The sequence below is a fragment of the Pecten maximus genome, chromosome 13 (genome assembly GCF_902652985.1).
Source record: "Pecten maximus chromosome 13, xPecMax1.1, whole genome shotgun sequence".
Classification (NCBI taxonomy): Eukaryota; Metazoa; Mollusca; class Bivalvia; order Pectinida; family Pectinidae; genus Pecten; species Pecten maximus.
Genome location: NC_047027.1, coordinates 33,570,962 through 33,589,138, shown reverse-complemented (window position 1 = coordinate 33,589,138; position 18,177 = coordinate 33,570,962). Strand labels below are relative to the sequence as shown.

The following is an 18,177-nucleotide window of genomic DNA, read 5'->3' as shown; positions in this document are numbered from 1 at the left end:
GTTCTTAACTCGCAGGTTCCTACCAGGTTAGGGCTGTCAGAATATCACATGACCACTACGCCAGATAATAGGTTCAAGTCATGTGACAATTTTCCCAGATCGAAGTGACCACTCGCGCAAAAGCAAGGCTTCGAATGGACATGTTGAAATTTTCACACCAGATATTCAATAGGGCCTGTTGAATTTTGACACCAGAACTTCGGACAATCTTGTTGAATTCTGGCACCAGCTTACCCTCCAGAGCTTGTCTGGTGAGCTTGTAAAGGCTTAACAAGCACCACCGATGGCGTTTTCTTGACTATGGAATCATATAAGTGAGATGAAGTTGATTCGAGAGTCTCTCAAAGCAAATTGAGGATGTGTGGTTTGTTGACAGGAACTTTGCGTCAACGAAACATTACATTGTCAGCCAGTATTTGTAAACATATAAATTTCCGAATACGCCTCAGACACAGGATGTGTGAAAACATTGATACGCTTGATATAGAATTATAGAGTTACATTTATGACGTTGAACTACTTTTCACAAGACTAATATGACATGACAAGCCACAGGGCACAATCTGAACTCGGTTTTAGCCATAACTTTTTTAAATTCTTTTTAGGACACATCAAAAATCTTGCCATTTTCACTTTCCCAACCTCAACCCGCTCCAGTTTCTTTGTTTATTTGTTTTTTTTTGTCATACAAAACAATTTGAACAGTATAGATACACACACAGAAACAATTGACATGTTTGCAAATGATTCTTTAGTTATAATAAATGTCAAAAAAATAATGTTCTCCGTTTTGTTTTGAATTGATCAACCATCATTTTGTCAATAGTCCTCGAAGCCTTTGGTTTCAAAAACATTGAACAACTGTATAATATCAGTTATCAAAATAAATTTTGGTTTTAGTTTTATTTTTTTAACGTCCTATCAACAGTTAGGGTCATTTAAGGACGAGCCAGGTTTTGGAGGTGGAGGAAAGCCGGAGTACCCGGAGAAAAAACACCGGCCTACATACCAAGCAACAGCCCCACTTGGGTTTTGAACTCACGACCCAGAGTTTGAGGGCTTGGTGATAAAGTGTTGGGACACCTTAACCACTCAGGCACTGTGCCCCCTTAAAATAGAATGATAGATGTTTTTAAATAAATTACATTTAAATTACAGAAAAATTGTACAGATTCTTTTCATATTCAATTTTGGTGTCAATGATATGTGGAGTGGGGTAAAGGGAACATAATGTTTATTGCTCTACTGAATTATACTTGGGGGAGAAGGATCGGTACAGTATTGCTCTACAGAAATATACTTGAGGGAGAAGGACCGGTACAGTATCCAATCAAGAGTTTTAACGCTGTTAATTGATGATTAGAAAAGTCTGAATTTCAATTTGAATATATAAAACTAGCCATGCTTCTGAACATCTGATGCATCACTTAGCAATTTTATAAAATTTCACTGAATTAAGTTAAAATATTTTTTTCTGGTGGTGTTGAAATTAGCTGCAATAAGTATATATACATGGCATGGTCATAACATCAAGAACTTTCTCTTATTTGACCTTCCACTTGACCTCTGATTCAGCCTTGTTGTATACTTATGTAGTATGATGTAATGCAGGGTCTATCAAATCCAGTTCTAGTTGTTCTAGCTCTGTTGACCCAGTAATCCTCTACACACATGCTTGTGAAGAGCTAGGCCTAAAAACCAGACTACATATATACCCTCTTTGATGTAGAAGTTAGCCTCATGTGTTTTTTCATTGTGGTCAAGTGGCGGTCACTTTTGTCAGCACCATCTCAAGGGCCATCTATAGACCAGTCAGTTTGGGGATGAAATAGGATTAGGGCTGAATGGTCAAGTCAATATGGAGTTGAAAGGTCTATCACTTACATAACACTACACTCCTTTTATTTGTACAAAGTCTAGTTACTTTGTGAAGCTTCATCCACAGCCCCATTAAAACAGTTTAAAACTTACAAACTTCATCTACAGCACAATTAAAGAAATTGTAAAACTTACAAAGTATTTCACAATCTTTTCTTCCAAATATAAATAAATTTTATCTCCAGAAATTTTTATTTGTTGATTCCAAAGATCTGAAATATTTTTTTAAGAAAGATTTTCGTCATGCTGTTTAAAGCTGATAAGGCTCCGAATATCTAGACCACATACGCTAGCAACACTTTAAACCACAGACCTATTTATAACTATTCAAATCCACAAGATTTAAAACCAACAAAGGTGACTTTTATTAGACCATTCAAAAATCTGTTGTTTACATTCGCCAGGTATCATACCATCTCAAGCACCGATAGTTCAAAGGCCGGCGTGTAGGGTACAAAATACTGCGACTCCAACATAAATGTAGATAATTCTAACCATTGACACGATTTGCGTTTGTTTTCCCCCCGACACTGCCCCTCACAAAGCACGACTCAGTCACAAGTTTCTACTGATATTTTAAAATGAACTCTCAGATCATGCATCACCCATTCAATGGTTTGTATAATGGATGTCAAATGCTGAAATGTAGGTCATAGATTTTATTCTTGTCGTTTAAATTAGTCCGATTATGCGAGTATCAGGTAACTTCAGAATTTGTAAGACATCAATGGATTTGGAGGACAATTGTTATTATCGACATGAAAATGGGCGGGGCATTTACATAAAGGGTTGGAAACCAGATAGTTAGTTATCACTTGACTATCATTAAATAATTACATAACGGTGAAAATACAAAGAGGATTATATATACATAATTTATAACCCATAACAAAAAGAAACTCATTGTAAGTGGTCATTTCATTGGACAAAACTACTGTGTAATCTACAATTTCATTGGACAAAACTGCTGTGTAATCTATCATTTGATTGGCCGTCATTTGAATATTGCATAATGATTTGGATATGATTTTCCATTTTGAAATTATTTAATTTTGAAATTTTTTCATCGGCTTTTCAACCAAACAGAATTTCACATGCCCGAATCTTTTGTTTATACTTTCAATTCTATTAAGAATTTAAAATAAGTTGCTAGAAATGAAAGAATCACAAAACATTCATTGACAATTCTTACTTTTCCTTATCTACACAATCATACTAAAAACTAATAACTTAATATTTTTAACATAATTTCTGATAACATTTCCCAACCACTTGATTAAAGTTCAAAGATGATTTAACTGCAGAAAAATCTGAAGAAACTTTTTGATGTGAAATGATTCTAACACTGAATACAATAATCTTTGAGACCACCGAATGTCTTCACCCAACAAAAAGTTGGAGATGGCCCCTAAGGATGGCAGATGCTACATTTCATTCAGCAGGGTTTGGTGTAGTGGGGTCCCATTCATGAATTCATGAATGGGGAGCCTGGAAATTTACATAAAATAACAGTACCACATCCATTTCCACAGGCAGATTCTGATTACTCAGCTGTTCACTAAAAAAACTGTGGTAAAGTATCAAAATTTTCGAAGGATTAAATTCTTCAGCACATTTGCAACAATTTTTTTTTTCTAATTCTTCAGCAAATTTGCAACAATTTTATTTTTCTAATTCTTCAGCAGATTTGCAATAATAGTTTTCTTAGAACAAAGATTTTTTCTCTCAGACAATTAATCATAATATTTTCTTAATTGCAATTAATCTTAAACACTGTCTTACTTGTCAACCTTGCCTATCTTCTCTCTGAACAGATATCTAATCTAAAAATCAAAAATTCATTTTTTCTTAAACTACAGAACATATATCTGACTTTAGTTATTCGATGTAAATTGTGATTTACCCCACTTGTTTAAAACTGACGCCTTTAAAATGTATTTTAACAGATCAACGTAGATAGTGATTTCAATCTAAGGGACTTGCCAGTTTATCTTTCTGATGGAATACATAAATACACAAGACGTGCCCCTGATAGCAGTCAGATAATAGCATCATACACCAAATATCATACCTGGCAAAAAATTGGCAGTTTCCAATAAAATATCGCTCAAGGATAAAACACCAATAGACTTCCATTAAATTTTTGATATAAGCTGATCATTTTAAAACTCTCGGGAAACAATATTGTATTTTTCATTTTTCTGAGTTATGATAACAATGTTTTTTATTCCACATATTCTATGAAAATTTTTAAACAAAATATTAGACTTTCAATTTTTTGCTGCATCTTAGACGGAATTCTACAATTTATCAAGTCTGCTTTTGAATTATCATGAGGTTTTTTAGTAACTAATTTTGTACAATATTCATTGGTGTAAAAACAATTTTTCAATATTAGCAGGAAATATGTAATTTCAAGCTAAGACTACATACAGTGGTGACTTTTTTTGTTTCGCATTCAGCGTGCTAGAAGGTATTTTGGTAACTTCACGAAAAACAAACACATGATTTTCATAATTTAGTATACATAGAAATGTATCGGTAAAATGAACCACCGGTCGAAAAACATATTTTACAGTTTAAAGTAAGTTTTAATGTGTTGAAGTTCCACAATTATGTCATAATCACATTTTCCTCCAAATTACATACATATTTCAACATGAAGCACAGAACACAGTCTAATATTCCTGATAAATATCTTGTGACAGAAAAACAGGGAAAAAAAACAGAACTGTGGCCTAATCAATCTAATTAGTCAAATTTCATATCAAAACAACATCTAACACTGCCATCGATATAAACTCATCTGTCAATACCTATATACCATAGATTTGATAACAACACAGCCCTCTGGTAGGGGAGTTTGTCAAGGGCAGTAACTCCTGTCAGGATTCATGGTACATGTTCCTCATTACAAGTTGTTTGGATCATTTTAAGTTTTAATTTCAAAGAAATCTTAAAACATTTCTACAAATGTTTGCTTGAAATAATTGTTAAATTGGAATGGGTGAAAAGTTACCCTTAAGCTACAAAATTTATTTTTCAAATTATAAAATATTAAAATAGGATTCAGGTTTTCAAAACCAGATTTATGCAATTATTTATATTTTTCACAATTTCAAAATATTGCAATTTAATTCATTTTATAAGTTTTCATTAAATTATAGCACTTTTTGATTTATTTAACAAGATCTTTCTTCCACATTAGATCTATATATATATATGTATGTATGCATCTCAACTAAAAGCATCAGAATGTTTTACTCAAATTATTAAGTTAATCATTACCAAAAAATCTCATGTTTTAATGTAATTTAATTCATTTGACGCCAAATTTGAACATAAATTTCCTTTACACATTGTGGAAGCTACAGTCAAATGAATTCTGATAAATAGGATTCCGTGACCATGTCTGTGGAATTTATCTTGTTTGATATAATTTTATTCCTAATATAAAGATCTACAGTAATTATTGATAGAGATATGTCAAAGTTAAGACCGTGTCTAAGTACTGTGGAGACACATTAGCATCTAGGCGGCTCCGCTGAAACATTTCTCATTATAACTTGCAATAAAATTTCAACCGAATACATTTTAGGACAGAAATGATTCAATAGCATCCTTTGTAAATCTGCAAAAAACTGAAAACTAAAATTCTATCTTTTTGTTGTCAAACATCTTCAATAAGATAACATTTATCATCGTAAAGTTATATGATGAAATCGAAATTGCATTACACAGAGTGAAAAAAAATGTCTATGAAGATGTAATGAAATTGAACTTCGTAAACTTTAAAATTTACACTATAAAATAAAATTTCATTAGCAATTTAATCCCGGAGTAATTTTACAGTAAATTTTGTGATTTATCTGTCTGTATGCCAAAAATAAGTGTTACTTCACCAGACATCAAATGATCTGAGCATATCAATAGGACATTTATCAAACCAATCTATCCTCACTCTTTATTCAAATTAATGGACAAAAATGTTCTTTTCAAATACATCACATTTTGTGTGTTAAAACTGTACTTTCACTTTACTATCTAAAATCATTGTGTAATTTTCCGTAAAAAGAGTCCGCTGAATCGTCTATCTTAAATCATGCTGTAATTTGCAGTAGAATTATGAAAAGGAACAAAAATCTGTACTGGGGTTATCGCTGCCCCGCTACTTTAAATTTGTTTTTGCACTCAAGCGAATAAAATTTACTGAACTTACATCTCTTTGATGTGTACCATTACTGAGATCAATTTCAAATGTAATTTCTCCGCCATCTGAGAGAAGAAATTGACAATAGGAGGAAATATACTGCTATATGCCAGGAAAATTACAATAACCTTTTCGTCAAACAGATTTTTTTCTTTTCTCTCAGATGACTGCATAAATTTCATTCATAAAAGCAGCAAATAGTTGAGGCACCCTAAGGGGAATTTACAAAGATATTTCATGTAGGTACCTAAGGGTCATTTGACTTTTTTTCTGTGCAAACATCTTCATTATAAATATTTAGGTAATTATTATCACACAGATTATGTTAATTATAGGTTGATTTGTACTCATACACACATTTTATTATTGATATTTAGTAGTTATGGTGCGGACATGTCCGAAAACTCTTGCACAATAACAGGAAAGTTTAAAACCCTTTGGATTTTTAAATGACCAATAAAGACATTTTCACAGTAAATCTACTACAAATTGAAATCTTTCTGTCCCGCTGTAACAACTGTTTTCCGAAATTTATCCCAAGACATATAAACTTTATTTAACAGCAATTGCAAAGCAAGTTATATCAACTTATAATGATCATGCTTTTTGGCATTGAATGGAGTGTGTAAGGGTTTCTACTAGGGGAGGAAACTGGAAAAAATCAATGTGGTTGGGCAGGTGACCCGTACCTTTTTCATATCCAATTCGACCACCGAAAAGAGCCACCTAGATGAAAGTCGAACGTTTCACCAATTTATACCACAAGAACACCATGGGATATTGTGTTACTTTATATTACACTTTGTAAAATTGCAATGATATGGAAATCAAAACCAAGTCACCCACTATCCATGTATTCACCAACTGACCTTAGTCGTAGCGTAATACATAAATCATATTTAAGCATTTATCAAATTTCCAAGGGTATAATTACAATTCCATGTAATATTTATCTGATAACAACTGCCAGTTTCTATTATATCAGACAAATTTATTATCTAATTTTAATTCAACATTCCATATCTACAACCTTTCAGATGACATCAAGGGACATAACTCTATTTCAGAACTTTTTCCAGTCTTGATTTCAGTGCATATATCTAATTCTCCGTTTGACAGCATTGTATTTTTTCAAATACCAAACACAATTTATCAAATATTACGTTTTCATTGAAAATAATATTTTAAAACACCATTTTCTACTATCATAAAACCTTCATGGTGCCTCTTGTCCTACATTGACGATTTATTTCCCCGTGGGAGGCCCCTGGCCTAGTGAACTGTTTGTGATAGCATGTACTCAGTAACACTATCTTTCACCATTAAGTAACACATGATTATAAATGTCAGAAGAGATATTGTTGGATGCCCAATTTGTGCATCACTGCTCCTGTTTATTTTATCAATGAATATATAAACAGTTGCATATTATTAAACAGACATTTTGACACATTTAAAAAAAAATGAGTAGGGCTCCAGTGATTAGTCTTATTTTGATCCCAGAAGAAGATATCAAAGTTCAGTCAGCCTTGTTTGAAACTTCACAGCAAAAATAAATACCTAGAAATCAGGGTTTTGTAAATAAAAATATCAAATCTTAAATACAAAAGCATTTCCCTGACATGAATACAATTAAAATATCAATGCTTTGTTTCGTGATCAGTATATGTAAACTTTATTAAAAGGTCTTTGAGGTAAAATTTGCAGAATCTTTCTTTTAAATAATAGATGTTCGTAATGATTCATGTCTGTTTAATCTGGTACAGACAGAGGTATTGTCTCTTTTGATCACGCTAATTCTCTACATCTATCATAGCTGTACTGACAGACATGCAAAAGACAATACAACACCAGACCACAACAGACATCTTCTATGGCAAACTGGTCCCTGTCAAACTGGTCCCTGTCAAACTCGTCTCTGTCAAACTCGTCCCTCACAAACTGGTCCCTGTCAAACTGGTCCCTGTCAAACTCTTTTGTCAAACTCGTCCCTCACAAACTGGTCCCTATCAAACTGGTCACTGTCAAACTCGTCCCTGTCAACCTCGACTGTTAATCTCGTCCCTGTCAAACTCATCCCTCACAAACTCGTCCACTTCTGCAAAATCCTTTTTCGAAGTTTTAACCTATTTGCATATTTTTCAGTTAATATTCTTACAAATTAATGATATTTCTAAATCACTGATTACCTCCCCTTGAAGAAATCTTGTACATTTCCAAATTGTTTTTATATGTCCGCAGACTTCCAACAGACAATATTACTTGTAGCATTGAGCCCCTATATGGTCAGTCACTTGCCCGACAGCAGGTATCTTACTTTTTTACATTGATAATATTCAAGTTGACCAGGAAAAACAAAATTATTTGTTCACACTTAAACTGGCAGAAACACCAGGTATATATATACTGGTATGAAGTTGCTAATGAGACTCTGACAGGTGAGAAGTCCATCTGTTAAATCCTCAAGGATCTTAGTTCCGCATATCTGACCATGACTGATTGATGGATGGACATGAACTGACCAGACAGATGCATACATTACACATCAGTTATATATATATATATATACCAGGCTGACCACATCTAAACTATATATTACATATTGGTTATTCCCAAACTGTAATATACACGATCTTATACGGTTGTCGATGTAATACAAAATCTACTAAACATGTTCAATGATTTTATAGTCAGAGGTCTTGATAGTAAAATAAATTCCATATTACATTGGCACAAGTATAAGATTCTATTCATCACATAACTTATATTCATGAAAAAATAACCAAAAACTCTCTAATTTATTTCCTTTGGCTAATTTTGAGTATTACAGCAGTAGGTTTTTCAACACGGAAATAATTGTGTGTCCTCATCAATATGTCATTTATTGATACTGCATCACAATAGTGTTATTAGGAACTTATTAGGTGTCTTATGATATTTATGAAATTGTCATATGACTTGACAGAACATGTCAAAAGACTTTTAAGAATCACACAGAAGTGATGAAAATTCTAGACATGTTGTTTATTGTTTTATTTCCTAAATAATACTTGATCCACAAGAATTATCTTCAACATTATTCTTATAATTGAACTGCAAACAAACAGAAAATAAGCCATATGATTATCTACTGTTCTTAACAAAACTTCTGACACATTCACCCAGCTGAGACAGAATCCTCTGTAAAATCGAAGTCATTTCTTACAAATGCTTTGTTCTAGATTTGAGAGGTCTTTATCATCGGGCGACTATTCCATGGCACCTGCAACCTTCCAACAAGGAAGTTACCTTGGCAAAAAAAATTCATAAAAAAGTCCTTGAAATATGTCCACACATTCTCTGGTTAAAATACCGGTAAGACTAAGATAATTTAAAAACTCACCTGATCCTTCATCAGACAACTCGGACTCAGAGAGGGACGGCACTTTCTGGATGCTTCCAAGGGACGGCACTCTATGGTCATCAAGGCTATCCTGACGGGAAAACAGGCACGGTGCTCGCTCCATCTCCGTGGTGAGCTGGGGGTCAAAGGTCAACTGGAAAATAAAATTAAACACCATTGAGTTAAAAAAAAAATCCTGACAATAACTGCGAGGACTAAAATTCTCTACCACAATTTAACAGCGAGGAAAGATGGTCGTTCAAATTGTCATCAAGTCCCAAAGTCACATGAAATTAACGACCTCTCACAGGAACAGTTTATGATTCGTATGATAGTTTAAATTACTGATGATTCCAATTCCCATCCAAAGTTCTTCATCTGAAAATCAGAGGCTCAAACTTTGAACGTCCATAATTTCAATTTTTTATATCAAATGAAAATACACAAAACTATAAAACATTTTCATTCTTTATTTTAAATTTCAATCGCAACTACCAATTTTGATATATTTTCATTTAAATATGATACTGCTACTTGAAAGTATTAAATAAACTTTTGTTTTACCTACTAACTCTGAATTAGTAAACCTTACCTTTAATGTCCTCATGGCTAAAGCAAACTAATGAAAGGATCACATCAGGCCTATGTAACACATGAACGAAGATTACACTTAACACTATCTTAAAGTAAACTATATTGCTCAATTTCAAAATCCGGATTGGCATAATTTTTTCGACAGGTATCAATAACTGAATAAAACACCGCTACAGGTACATGAGTCACAGGCTTAGATTAAACCAGCAATCCCGTTACCTGGAGATTCCAAAAATAGACCTCACCAACCGTTTGTTACCATAACGCTATCAATGTCACCAGCTTACCTGTTTATCTCCAATATACCTACAGCCTGCCAACGTGTTTGCAAAACTCTTGAACTTTTAAACTGTTTTGTTTAACTTTTATTCATGATATTTTGACACGTGTCCCTCCCGGGGCAGTGATAATCGTAATATAATTTTTACCTTGACTACAGTAAAAGATTTGCTATATTCCTGGTAGGTATAGGGTACACATGTCGTGTTATTTATAGCACTGCTCTCAAGTGAAAATTTCCAGAAATGAACAGCTTTTCCATGTCTGACGCAATTTGACAATAAACTATCGCAATACCTGCTTTAGCAACATGAAATTCTTGCCTTTATCTTAAAAAGTTTGTTCTTAAACTTGAATTAAAAATATCTTATATAAAATTTGTTTCAATTTGCTTACGAACAAAAAACTTAACACTACTCTATTTCCAATATAAAAGAGCTCCAATTTGTTTAACAGTTAATTTTCAGACTTAAAATTACTACCTCTAATAGTAGCTAAATATAAGAAATTTTGATTGAAAATATTACTTTAGTCTATTCCTTCAAATTCTTAATTATAATGCAGGTTATGGCCTTTATACTCAGTTACCTGTACAAACTTTTCTTAAATATTTATGAAAATATTTTCAACCTGTTCCAAACTCCCTAAATGAGCCCTTCATGTTCAAGTTAGAATAGTTCTATGGATATGTAACATAATGTATACAAATGAATCAGAAACAAACAAAATGAACTAGAGCAGAAAAACTTTTTTAACATAATTCCATTTTCCACTCTTTTTTTCTACAGAAAAGCTAAAATCATTTTGAACCAAATCTTGATCCGTAACAGTTTAAAGATTCTCTACGAAGCAGTCACAGTAATACTACATCCCTGGAGACTTCGTTCCCATGCTAATTAATAACATCCAATTAACAAACTGTCTCCACTCTTGACGTTGAATTATTTCTAATAAATGAGTGATTACTTACATGAGAAGGAATATCATAACTTTTATTAACTCTCGTGGTATTCCCACCGTTATTAATGAGACGCTATAATTAATTCCAAGCATTTCTACTTTTTCACACGGTTTAGCTTAAAACAGAAATGTCGGCCATTGTTTGCCGGTAACTCTATCGTCACTAACGCAATAACATACTGATAATGGTTACAAGCTTTAGCAAACTCTAAAGAAAAATCATTACCATTTCATTACACAAGCTTGAAATACCAAAAAAAAACGGTTAAATTAAGTCAAAATTTGAATATTTAGAAAAAAATACTTGCATGCTCACCTTTAGAAGTAAGATAATTTTAATACTTATAATGTATATTTGTTAAGATATTTATTCGTTTGTAAAAGATATTGAATTAACGTTGTAAGATAAATTTGTGTATACTAACAATACTTTGAAAATATGGATTCGGTACAGCCAAGCTAAATGATAATGTTATGTCTTCGTCAATACAAGTATTGTTCTCTATCAATAAAATGTATGCAAAAGCAAAACGTTGCGAACCAGTGAAAAAGGAAATTAAAACAACAAAGAGAAAATTACTCAATCAATTTTCTGAGAGTCGTCAGAAAGCAACATTACTGCCTTTGTATGGTGTAACGATTGAAATTATTTTCCTGGTCTCAACTTGGAACAGATTTGCTAGCCTTTTAAATATAAACAGCGAAATTATTTTCCTAGTGTCGACAAGAACTTATCTTTTGAAGCCCTGCAGTGTAAAGCATAAAAATACTGTCCAAGTGTCGGCTAGAAATAAGTCAGTACTCTTTGAAGGTGAAAAGCTGATCTATGTTGATCTTTCGTCTGTTAAGTATAAAACTCCGACAGACCTGACATTCATCATCTTCGTGGAAATTCTGGTAATGTCTATGGTTTTCTTTCATGAAAAAAAAAATTTAATCAAAAATATTTCTGAAGATCTTGTTTTTCTTTCAATATTTCAACTTTAGCAAACTTCAACAATATTTTTCAAATAAAAAGTTCAAATGTTTGAAATAAGAATTTATTGAAATATCTTTGAAATTTTTATGAATATTTTCAAAAGCACAAAAATAAAAACTTCCTTATACTATGCGACTCTCAATATCCAAGGGTTCTCTCTCAATATACCTATAACGGGAGGGTTCCCACTCATTATATCTATATCCAAGGGTTCTCTCTCAATATACCTATAACTCAAGGGTTCTCTCTCAATATACCTATAACCCAAGGGTTCTCTCTCAATATACCTATAACCTGAGGGTTCCCTCTCAATATACCTATAACCCAAGGGTTCCCTCTCAATATACCTATAACCCAAGGGTTCTCTCTCAATATACCTATAACCCAAGGGTTCTCTCTCAATATACCTATAACCCAAGGGTTCTCTCTCAATATACCTATAACCCAAGGGTTCTCTCTCAATATACCTATAACCCAAGGGTTCTCTCTCAATATACCTATAACCCAAGGGTTCTCTCTCAATATACCTATAACCCAAGGGTTCTCTCTCAATATACCTATAACCCAAGGGTTCTCTCTCAATATACCTATAACCCAAGGGTTCCCTCTCAATATATCTATATCCAAGGGTTCTCTCAATATACCTATAACCCAAGGGTTCTCTCTCAATATACCTATAACCCAAGGGTTCTCTCTCAATATACCTATAACCCAAGGGCTCTCTCTCAATATACCTATAACCCAAGGGTACTCTCTCAATATACCTATAACTCAAGGGTTCTCTCTCAATATACCTATAACCCAAGGTTTCTCTCTCAATATACCTATAACCCAAGGGTTCCCTCTCAATATACCTATAACCCAAGGGTTCCCTCTCAATATACCTATAACCCTAGGGTTCCCTCTCAATATACCTATAACCCAAGGGTTCTCTCTCAATATACCTATAACTCAAGGGTTCTCTCTCAATATACCTATAACCCAAGGGTTCCCTCTCAATATACCTATAACCCTAGGGTTCTCTCTCAATATACCTATAACCCAAGGGTTCCCTCTCAATATACCTATAACCCAAGGGTTCTCTCTCAATATACCTATAACACAAGGGTTCTCTCTCAATATACCTATAACCCAAGGGTTCCCTCTCAATATACCTATAACCCAAGGGTTCTCTCTCAATATACCTATAACCCAAGGGTTCCCTCTCAATATACCTATAACCCAAGGGTTCTCTCTAAATATACCTATAACCCAAGGGTTCTCTCAATATACCTATAACACAAGGGTTCACTCTCAATATACCTATAACCCTAGGGTTCTCTCTCAATATACCTATAACCCAAGGGTTCCCTCTCAATATACCTATAACCCAAGGTTTCCCTCTCAATATACCTATAACCCAAGGGTTCTCTCTCAATATACCTATAACCCAAGGGTTCTCTCAATATACCTATAACACAAGGGTTCTCTCTCAATATACCTATAACCCTAGGGTTCTCTCTCAATATACCTATAACCCTAGGGTTCTCTCTCAATATACCTATAACCCTAGGGTTCTCTCTCAATATACCTATAACCCTAGGGTTCTCTCTCAATATACCTATAACCAATGGGTTCTCTCTCAATATACCTATAACACAAGGGTTCCCTCTCAATATACCTATAACCCTAGGGTCCTCTCTCAATATACCTATAACCCAAGGGTTCTCTCTCAATATACCTATAACCCAAGGGTTCTCTCTCAATATACCTATAACCCAAGGGTTCTCTCTCAATATACCTATAACCCAAGGGTTCCCTCTCAATATACCTATAACCCAAGGGTACTCTCTCAATATACCTATAACCCAAGGGTTCTCTCTCAATATACCTATAACCCAAGGGTTCCCTCTCAATATACCTATAACCCAAGGGTTCCCTCTCAATATACCTATAACCCAAGGGTACTCTCTCAATATACCTATAACCCAAGGGTTCTCTCTCAATATACCTATAACCCAAGGGTTCTCTCTCAATATACCTATAACCCATGGGTTGTAACTCCTCCTCCTCCTCTCTACTTTGAGACAGAGACTATGGGTGCCCCTCCCCCCTCTCTCTACTTTCAGACAGACTATGGGTGCCCCTTTCTCTCTCTACTTTCAGACATAGACTATGGGTACACCTTCCTCTTCCAATCTTCACAAGCCACATCAGCCTAGTGACTGATCAGACCATTCTCTAACTGTAACCATGACTATCCAGAAGTCTGTAATATTTAACACAGTCACAGGTGTTGAGATAACTGGATTTCAAGGATAAATATATCAAAATCAAATTTTTTCCTATCTCCGATAGAAAAAAAAATGTCTTCAAAAGTGATAATTTCTGCACTGTGTCTATATTATCTAACATTGATAGTTTTTACTTGAAAATATTATCTTATTATCAACTTCTCACACCTGTGGTCTATTTTCAAGTAATTTATCAAAATTATATAATTACAGTTTTAAACAGCATATCTGGATATTTTGTATTTGATAGGGTCGTTTAATTTCTCATAACAAAAATTACCCGACATTGTTTGTGTTTTTTTTTCAAGTGAAATTACATCTTGCCATTACACCTGTTCTGCCATAGTTTCTCTAGTGCAGCTTCAAGAAATGTGATAAAGAAGAGTGAAACTCGAGTACTTCCTCTTGTCCAGTGACATGGACAGAATGTATATCAAAACAGCTTTATAAGTAATATTAAAATTAGGGTCTTAATTATACATTAAGATCTTGGTAGATTCAGACTAAATTTATTATAAGACCTAAAACATCAAACAGTCTTAATATCTATATAAATCTTATTTCAACTGAAAATCCATTAGAAATGTTAAAAAATCATTTCTGTAATTCTGAAATGTATTAAAAACTTAGATTGGATGAATTTATGGTATAACTGTACCAGTCTAAACCTCTTTTTCAAATGTGCTACATCTCTGACGAAGAAGAATTATCTAATATCATTGATTAAAAATAAAAAAGAAAGTAGGATGTTATAAATTTTCAGACAAAACCAAAAGTTACATAATTTACACTTACACAAAGTTTGAGCTATTTATCTTTTGAATTCAAAGTGTAAAACTAATTAATTTCATTAATGAATTAATAGAAATTTTATCACACTCTGCCTTTTTAATTTGCTTTTTTACATGGACTTATTAGGATTATTTTTGTCATTTGTTGGTGTTAATTAGATAGATTTCTTTCTTGCATACTTTACAGGGCAACACGATGATTGCTAGGTATGGGATAGATCATTCGCAGACTCAAACCTAGGACCTACAACGTCCAGACAGAGACTCAAACCCAGGACCTACAACGTCCAGACAGAGACTCAAACCCAGGACCTACAACCACCAGACACAGACTCAAACCCAGGACCTACAACCACCAGACACAGACTCAAACCCAGGACCTACAACGTCCAGACAGAGACTCGAACCCAGGACCTACAACGTCCACAGAGACTCGAACCCAGGACCTACAACTACCAGACAGAGACTCAAACCCAGGACCTACAACGTCCAGACAGAGACTCAAACCCAGGACCTACAACCACCAGACACAGACTCAAACCCAGGACCTACAACCACCAGACAGAGACTCGAACCCAGGACCTACAACCTCCAGACAGAGACTCGAACCCAGCACCTACAACCACCAGACACAGACTCGAACCCAGCACTTACAACCACCAGACACAGACTCGAACCTAGGACCTACAACCACCAGACACAGACTCCAACCCAGGACCTACAACCACTAGACAGACTCCAACCCAGGACCTACAACCACCAGACAGAGACTCAAACCCAGGACCTACAACCTCAAGACAGAGACTCGAACCCAGGACCTACAACCACCAGACAGAGACTCGAACCCAGGACCTACAACCACCAGACAAAGACTCGAACCCAGGACCTACAACCACCAGACAGAGACTCAAACTCAGGACCTACAACGTCCAGACAGAGACTCAAACCCAGGACCTACAACCTCCAGACAGAGACTCTAACCCAGCACCTACAACCACCAGACATAGACTCAAACCCAGAACCTACAACTACCAGACACAGACTCAAACCCAGGACCTACAACCTCCAGACAGAGACTCGAACCCAGGACCTACAACCTCCAGACAGAGACTCGAACCCAGGACCTTCAACCTCCAGACAGAGACTCAAACCCAGGACCTACAACCACCAGACAGAGGCTCGAACCTAGGACCTACAACCACCAGACACAGACTCGAACCCAGGACCTACAACCACCAGACACAGACTCGAACCTAGGACCTACAACCACCAGACAGAGACTCAAACCCAGGACATATAACCACCAGACATACACTTGAACCCAGGACCTACACTTCCAGATAGAGACTCTAACCCAGCACCTACAACCACCAGACAGAGACTCTAACCCAGCACCTACAACCACCAGACAGAGACTCTAACCCAGCACCTACAACCACCAAACAGAGACTCGAACCCAGGACCTAAAACAACCAGGCAGAGTTCTGGTTTCTTAAAGATTTACTGCCATTTTATACAGAACAATGAAACAGATTTTGTGCATTTTGTTAAATCCTGACATTTTCTATTCCCCATTATAAAGTAGCCTGCTTCAGCATCTGCATATTTTAGAAATTTCACAATTTTGTCATTATTGTAACATCAATTTCCCTATCTCATAACCGCATGCTGAAGTCCTTCAATAAACACGAAAAGAAGTCACTCATTACAAAATTGAAAAAAAAAAAATTGTGGCTACTCTTTGCAGATAACATGTTGTTGTTGTTTTTTTTCGGTAAAACCGGTTTCCGTGGTGTGGTACTAATACATCATTTTACCATAAGATACAATGTATCACTGAAATGAAACAATTACCCCAATTGGGGCCCCAAACATTTTTATGAATGAAGTTTCCTCACCATTTTGGGGATTTTCCTGGGGCGCTTGTATGTTCTCGGCTTTCTGGAGTCCTGTCCAAAAAAGTCGGTACATTCCGTCCCGAAGTCAGAGACATCCTTGTCCATGGTCGACCTAAACAAAAAAATAAAAATACATAAATTCGTGGTTTTTATCAGCATAGAATGTCTACATGGGCCCTGCGTCATAATTTTTCGCCTCGCAGATCTTTGTTTACCCCCTTAGACATCGGCCTTGATGAATACACACTCGGGAAAACAGCGTAAAGACATGCAAATTAATTAAATCTACCTTGATTTTGAATATATATACTGTCGATGATGGACGAGACCTCTTACCGTCAGTTATGGTTAACGTCGGACAGCTGTGAAGCACTTTCCACGCCGATGGCTAAATAAAACTGACCTGCCCAGCTAAGGTCGATTTTGTTCCGGCCTACAGCTCCCCTAGTCAGTGACACCTTGTCATACACACGGCAACACAAACTATCCGTTTATAATTACTTGTAGGATAATTTTGCAACGCAGAAGTCGATGGAAATTCGATTATTTGGCATGACCTACTTACTACCAGGTGATCGTTCGCTAACCACACTCCCGATTCATGAAAATATTGGCTCAATGAGGCCGAGATGTATTGCCTCTTCTGATTGGCTGGGATTGTGTATTTACTTTCAACACGACGAGGTACCGTTATATGGAGTAATGTTGAAATAGTGGTGTAATATGGCGTCTTTAACTTTCGTTTTGATTTTACAAGCTATTGATAATGTTCTTGTCTGGATCACTGTTTACTAAACTCTTACATCCTCATAAGGCTTGCCTGGTAGTTTAATAACGATTATAAGTATTTCTATATTCAACCTTTTTTTTAAATAAATTATTAAATCAAGACAAAAATGATAATTAAAATTTGCAGTGCGCAGCAGATTCAGT

The 18,177-nt window shown here is 35.0% G+C and overlaps 1 protein-coding gene across 3 annotated transcripts in view; it reads right to left on the bottom strand.

The window, feature by feature from the left end:
* The window catches only part of LOC117340772 (protein c-ets-1-B-like), an 80,985-nt gene extending 63,157 nt beyond the window's left edge, over nucleotides 1–17,828 (bottom strand). The window contains exons 1-3 of one of the 3 annotated variants that reach the window (XM_033902538.1): nucleotides 17,581–17,828; nucleotides 17,245–17,356; nucleotides 9,471–9,624 (exon numbers count right to left, since the gene is read on the bottom strand). In XM_033902538.1, the coding sequence (XP_033758429.1) occupies nucleotides 9,471–9,624; nucleotides 17,245–17,349 (259 nt within the window). In that variant the 5' untranslated portion in view covers nucleotides 17,350–17,356; nucleotides 17,581–17,828. Of the gene's footprint in view, nucleotides 1–9,470; nucleotides 9,625–10,062; nucleotides 10,178–17,244; nucleotides 17,357–17,580 lie in introns of those variants that run through there. The other 2 variants (XM_033902536.1, XM_033902537.1) reach the window with 2 other exon arrangements.
* Nucleotides 17,829–18,177: the final 349 nt, after the last annotated feature.